The sequence below is a fragment of the Electrophorus electricus genome, chromosome 3 (assembly GCF_013358815.1).
Source record: "Electrophorus electricus isolate fEleEle1 chromosome 3, fEleEle1.pri, whole genome shotgun sequence".
NCBI classification, from domain to species: domain Eukaryota; kingdom Metazoa; phylum Chordata; class Actinopteri; order Gymnotiformes; family Gymnotidae; genus Electrophorus; species Electrophorus electricus.
In genome coordinates this window covers 27,925,542-27,932,945 of record NC_049537.1, presented here as the reverse complement: position 1 = coordinate 27,932,945, position 7,404 = coordinate 27,925,542, and the positions used below count along the sequence as shown (strand labels likewise).

At 42.3% G+C, this 7,404-nt stretch overlaps 1 protein-coding gene across 1 annotated transcript; it reads right to left on the bottom strand.

Moving 5' to 3' along the window:
* Positions 1–4,945: 4,945 nt before the first annotated feature.
* si:dkeyp-51f12.2 lies at positions 4,946–6,900 on the bottom strand. The gene is made up of 2 exons (XM_035524401.1): positions 6,234–6,900; positions 4,946–5,192 (listed from the first exon to the last, which is right to left on the bottom strand). Exons 1-2 carry the CDS (start codon positions 6,515–6,517, stop codon positions 4,946–4,948), a joined length of 531 nt encoding a protein of 176 aa, XP_035380294.1. The 5' UTR covers positions 6,518–6,900.
* Positions 6,901–7,404: the final 504 nt, after the last annotated feature.

Sequence of the window (7,404 nt, the reverse complement as noted above, 5' to 3'; positions counted from 1 at the left end):
TTTGAGTAATCGAAAGGGGAAGTCGTAAATGGCACCAAACGATCGAGAGAAAATCATGTTAGAAGCTTGGCAGAGAGAGAGAGAGAGAGAGAGAGAGAGAGAGAGAGAGAGAGAGAGAGAGAGAGAGAGAGAGAGAACTCATTGTCATTAAGAGCTTATTGAGAATTTTGGGACCGATAATTTATTCTGTTTAGAAGTGCCTACCTGCTTCGGATGACATTCACTGTTGAACTTGACGTTTTTGTCTCTACAACCTAGAAGCTTTGGAATAGTGGTAGTGGGATGTAGTGTGAAGTTGGGTACTCCAATGTAAAGTTGAGTACTCCAATCTAAAGTTGGGTACTCCAATGTAAAGTTGGGTGCCCTAATTTAAAGTTGGGTGCCTTAATGTAAATAAATGGAAGAAGAAAAACCTACAACCATTGACCAGAATAAGAGGGAGAGACGGTGAGAGACAGAAAGAGTCGCAATTCAAGTAAATTTCATTATTAATGATCTGAGCCAGACATACACATATTCCTTATAAAATTACATTGCAATTCAACATATAGACTCAACCAAGCGACAAATACAAGCAAAAATATCCACCCCGCATCACTCATGTACAATCCCTGTCCAAAACCCGCTACTCAGTAACATGCAGTGGGACAGAAGCTCTATACACAGGAGTGCAAAATTACTCAAACACCCAGAAACAATAATATTAAGATCAATACCGGGGGGGATCAATGTATTCCTGCCTAGTTTCACGTGTAAGATAATCTGTTGACACATGGCTATTGTGGGCTTGAGTATACAGTCACTGCATCATGTCCAACGTGCTGCTCTGTCTAGCATCCACCCACATCTGAGTTTCAGTGTGCGTCTGCCCATCTAAATGTGTTTGTCATTGGCCTTGGCCTTGGGTCTGAATAATATTTTTCATGTCTTGTTGTTGATTTCTTTCATATGAATATTCTTATTTCATATTCCTAATACCATGTTTGATGCATTATCCATCACCAGGCATGTTGAGTGTTTGAGGTTATTCCCCACGCAGTCCTGAGCACACGTTTGGCCTCCATCATAAGTTGTGATGTGTGGGTCTGGTAAAACCAAACAACTCAACCTACAACCATTGCCATCTTTGTGTTATGTAGCGGCAAGTCACTCTTAGGTAGCCTTCCATGTTTACTGAGGACCACACGTCAACCATAAGACCAACAAAACCGGCCTTCTGTAGGTCAGCCTTGGCTTGCACCTTGGCATTGCTATAATTCTCATTGGCCATTTCCCTGAGTGCCTTTCTTGATTGGAAGCCGCAGCTGGGGTCAGGGTTATTGACAAAGGCCCGGAAACCCTCGTCCTCTGCGCTAATGAAGGACCGCAAATCCCTCACCAGCATATTAACTGAAGTCTCATGCAACTCTTGTGCGTCTTTTAAAAACAGAGGACATACAACTCACTTTCAGACAAAATGAAATTGCAGTAGTGCATGGAGTGGTAAGTAGACTATGACTAGGATTTATTTGTAAGCCAGATATACAACAGCATTGCCAAAAAACAATCAACAAACAAGCTCAGCATTGGAAAGTTTCTGCTTAGTGTGCAGTTACATTTCAAATTAAAAATAATTATAATGAACTGAAATAACAATTATGTAAAACACTCACACACACACGTACACACTCTTTACTGATTTTTGCTTTGATGAGAATAAGTAGAAAACATGTCGATTCGATACAATGCCCATTTATGACCAACAGTTGTATTCTCATATTCAAATATTCTACCATGAGTGAGATATATTGTTGTACTGTTTCGCTGGATTGTTGGATATCAGTGTGGGGGCCTTACGTTGCGTTAGATGGCTCAGCATCAGACCTGCAGACATCACCTCCCTTTGCACGCTCTAAAATGGCAGGATGAGTAGTTCTCAGACACATCATGGAGGATATATTAAGGCAGTAGGCAAATAGAACAAACCATATACACTAAATAAATATACCTCATCTATATTTGAGGTCTCCGAGTGGAAATGATCCCACACCAGTGATAGCAACCTCAATGTGGATTCTCCATCTTAATCTAGCCTGCGGATGTATCTATCTCTAACTTACCATGTGCTGTCTGTCACTATCACTACATATTGGCACTATATCTATCCTAACTATCATTCACTATCTCTTTCTCACAAGCCTATCAATCAGTATATCCTATCTCTAACTTTATATCTAATTAGCTATCACTCACTAAATCGCAATTTCAATCGCTATATATCGCCATCGCTCAAAATCCCTCTCCTCTACCAAAAACATTCAAAGTGGGGATGTGTGTGTTTGTTTTTTAAGCATTCTGGGAGTTTGGATACAGCTGCGTGACTAAGTTTGTTCCAGGCACAGAAGGGGCAGATATGTCACTGGTCAAAACAGGAGTGAAATGCACTATAGCTTCACTTAGCCATGGTCACGTGAGATGGGCATTTTGAACCACGATTCAGAGCAGTGTCTCAATATACATGTACTTCAGAAGCTTGACATGGCACCAAAACATCAGTATCGAGCATCCCATCCCTACAAAAACTCTTTCACTTATAAATTACTTACAGGACACTCCACACACCTCCTTTTATGATCCTCCACCCCCTCCCACCTCCCAAAAAAACCAATCAACACCTGTTAACTTGTACATCAGTTTGTCATATGTTCACCTGAAAAAAGAAATCATTCACTTGTAAGACACTACTCACACTGTGACAGCAGTGCACAACACTGGTTGTGCTGGGGAAACTAAACCCTGAAGTTCCTGGCCTCAGTCCAGCCTGGAACCTGCTCTCTCTAATTTTATAAAACATCTGTTTTAGACTAATATTTACATGTCTTCAACAAATATAAAATGTTGCAGAGCTCTGATTTGTGACTTTCTCAACTGAACTGAAATTATTTCTTACTCACTTTTCAGATTTACATCAAGGATGGTGTAGTTCGATACTGATTACATAGGTGGATATGGATTACATAATCCCAGACTGAGATCCACTCTCATTAGGTATAATTCAAGGTATTTATAACAATTTGACATGCAATACATTCCTAATGCTCTGGTTTATAAATTTGAACTGTACCTTTTGTGCATACGTTACTGACTGTACATATGTTAATGACCTTTAATCTTTACTTGCAGCTAATATGTTCATTTGGTGCCTGCTTGCTAAAACATTTGCGCATGTGTACATTGTAAATTAATTTAAAAAAAAAACATTTATTAGTCTTCAATTAACAGTTTATTTTCAAAATGAAAAGCAGAAAGGAAAGAATAGTACACATTCTTCAAATGATCGAACAGACACACATGCATGTAAACCTTGTTCCTGTAAATGTTCTGCAAAGGAAAGGTATAGGATATATGAAGAGCACCCACAGTCAACAACCCCAACGCGTATTTTCATGACAGAGGCACATCATTTTAATGTCACTTTGGTTGAGTCAGAGGAAGCATTTATGGACAATGCCACATTTTACAGTGCTGAAAACAATCAGAAGAGGACTCTGGAGCAATACGAACCCTACTAATTCACTGTGGCCTTCATCACATCAGCGATGCCTTCCATTACCAAATAGCAGTCTACACTTACATTAGCTACAGCTAAATCCGAGTGCCCTAGACTGTCACTGTGCTCCTGAGGAATAAAGGCCATTTGGAGAAAATCTAATTACCCACTGGTTTGCTCTGGTGTTTTGTGGGCAGGGCTCTGCTTGGGGCTCTGCTCTGAACATGAACACACCACCAGCAAATGTGGTAAAACAGCATGAGAAGACAGTAATGTGAATGATTCACGCAATGTGCAATTTCATCTTGTGTGTGTGCGTGTGTGTGTGCGCGTGCGTGCGTGTTTTTATATTGCTGCTGTAGAGCATGTGTTTCTGACAGAGAAAACAGCTAGCACATCTTTGATCTGGTTTCTTAAATGTTAGAGTTTTCATTTCCTACAACTTCTCCTCCTACTCACGGTATCTTTGCTTGAGACACAGTTGAGTGTTTCCCTCGCAGTGGACACCAAATCGCTGTGCATAGGTGCAGACAACAGCTTTTCAAATCTAGACGTTTGCTCTGTTTTGAGCTTGTGAACTAAAGCTGGTGTTCACCTTCAAGTCTGGATTGTGCCAGGGAAAGTATGTCCATTTTCCCAGATCCCAGTTTCTGTGCTCTAAATCACCACAGTCAATCACCAGTCATTATTATTTAATAGCTGGGCAGTGGTAGCTCAGTGGTTAAAGGTACTCGGCTTGTAATCGGAAGGTTGCCAGTTCAAGCCAAGTTGCCACTGTTGGGCTCCTGAGCAAGACCCTTAACGCTCAACCGCTCAAAGTTGTACTCAGCCATGATTGTAAGTCGCTTTGGATAAAAGTGTCAGCTAAATGCTGTAAATATAAATGAAAATTACTTCTGGAATTTGTGTATGATTTGCATAAGAAGCAGCACTAAAGTATTCTTAATCATTAATGTAATGTCTTCTAAAGATACAGTAACAGAACATGGCGAGTGGGAAGAGGATCTTCTAACTTCAATAAATGGGCCCCAATTTCTAAATTCTAGCAACCGTGAAGACCATTAAATACTGTGTATTAAGAGGTTAACCTCTTGTTCCTAAGAGGGAAGCATAATTAGAGATTCCGCACACTGAGGGGCACAGCAGACAATGTAGCTGTCCACACTGCAGGGACATCTCCTCATAAAGTTCATAAGGTCAAATAACTTGACTGTTTCCAGTAGGTGAGTCAGTGTAAAAAACAACAATGTAAATGCAATGCCAAAGGCTTGAGAAGCTGACATGGATAAGTCACCCGCAGGGAGAGTCTTGCGATGTGTTTCACTGTGCGTCATGGTGGTGGCAATGATTGGGAGGTGTGTGTGTGTGTGTGCGCGCGTGCGCGCGTGTGTGTGTGTGTGTGTGTGTGGATGGGGGTTACACCTCAAAGCTGATCTCACGGGAGCGAGTGAACAGAGGCTCGGTGGACAGCAGTGTGTCCGAGTAGCTGCGTCTTAGGTGCGTGGAGCTGCACGTGGTTTTGATGGCCACTTCATATGGGGGCGGCGGCTCCATCTCCCAGTGGACGGGCTGCGCTCGACCCGACGGGCTGAAACATGTGGACTCCATGGGAGGGTAATCGAAATCTTCACCATACAGACCTCGCCTCTGTCTGTCCAAAGTCCTTATGGTGGAAACGCGCACACACACACACACACACACACACACACACACACACACATACACACACACACACACACACACACACACACACACACACACAGATGCACACATATGTGTTCATACTCAGATTTGTATACCGTTAGCAGGTCTTTTCTTGTTGTTAAATAGTAGAAATGAAACATTCCACAACTCATTGCTTACGTTTTGAGATCTGAGTGAAAAACATTTCCAAACTCGTAATTTTGGTTGGACAGTTAAAACAACTAAGAATTTAATATTTATGCCACCGACGACCGTCCAACCCCATTTTTTCCCACTCGAAACTGCTTAGTACACTTATTACCACATGGGGGCGTCATTGGCCTATTTAAACTGAGGGAGCGTTTAGGCCCGTTCTTTAGAGGCAATCTTTTCAAGGTGTGTTTGTGTGTGTGTGTGTGTGTGTGTGTGTGTGTGTGTGTGTGTGTGTGTGTGTGTGTGTGTGTGTGTGTGTGTTTCGTGCGTGCGTGCGTGCGTGTGAAGTGACACCTCATCTGTCTGGATTATGAATGTTTTTTTAATATGCCAAACCGAAAACACATTTGTCTATATAATTCTACCATAGGTTATTGTAAATACCCGTCTAATCATTTTCAAATTTTCAGTCATATCAATTTATTTATTTTGTGCCCTCTTGTGCTTTATGCTTTATGCATTATGCTGTATGTATGATGAACCATGTACTGGAATAATGTGATATAAATATCGATAAATAGATCAAATATAAATGAATTATTTTGCCGTGTTGGCTATATCATCGGTAAGGGCGTTCAGATGTCTTATATTAAAATATACAGGCAATGAAATCAATGCACAAATTAGCGAGGGAACACAATTAATAAAGTGGTACTTCTCTTTAAAAACAAACTATGCATCCACTTTACGCAAGGCTTCTCTTCTGTAAACTCCCAAAAGAATCAACTCTAGAAACGACAGGACACCAGCGGAAGCCTGCGACACATGTTTCTGTAATCACTGGAAAGATCAAAGCATCAACTTTTACCTGTGAAGAAAGACGGACTGGGACTCTGGGAAATGGGTTCCGGCCGGCGGGCTGAAAGGGGCATGATTATAGTCGTGAGTGTACTCGTTACTGTAGGAAACCGCACTGCTCTTTCCCTTCATGGCCCAGAAGAGTCCCAGTATCAGCATCACGGCGCCCAGTACCACGCAGCACAGGCTGAACGCCTGGAGTCTGTTTTGACTGGAAGGCAGAAATGCGGTGGAGCCGCCGGTGGCTATTAGGAAAACACCGATGAATATGGCACCGTGGTGCAGGGAAGGCATTGCGGAAACTCGGCAGCAGTCTCCCAAACAGTCCACCGTGTTCTGTCTCGCCGGTGCGACGCGCACAACACAGCTCGCGAGGGAATAACGCTTGCTTAAAAGTTGCAAAATCGCACGTCTCCATTCAACGGGAGGGGACGATCGGGCTGTGCTGTCGCTCTGCTGTACAACGTGCTTTATTATATCTTTGGACTGAATAATCGCATGCCATGTCCCGCTAATCTATGATGAAAGATGTTCTTCAACTGAACCAAAGGATCATAAATCCGTTTCACCGACTCCATATTTCGTTCAGAAGTGTCAGTGAAAGTATCTCCGTGAGTAAAGAAGGCAGTTCCCCGGTCTTGTCCATGAGATGCCCGTTTAGGCGTTTAACCAGTGGGCGACTGTACAGTATCCTCCCGGATGCTTTACTGTCGGTCTGTGGAGGACGCGCGCACGCCCCACCCCAGAATCCGCCGTAGCCCTGCTACACGGACTCACGTGCTGCGATGGCATGCTGAACAAGCTCGCACGCTTGCCAAAATCACGTAACAGAGCACCTAGGCTATGGATTTACAGTTTGGGTTAACATGTTTGTTTGTTTATTTATTTTGCATTAATTTCCACCAAATATATACCCGTATTAACATTAGGTGAAAATCGTATTATTTGCAATTTAATTAATGTAAATGTACTTTCAAGATGTCACTTTAACAGTGGAGATCACTGAAGAGCAAGGTTAATGGTTCACTTTATATTTATCTGTCTTGTTTCCGAAATGTTTACATGACGGTTGATAAATGCACACCGAACTGAGTCAATGGTGTGACGGTCTTTCCTCCTCCCGATTGGATAAAAATGTTGTACGTAATAACTGGAGTCAGCTGGATTGACACACCACACGC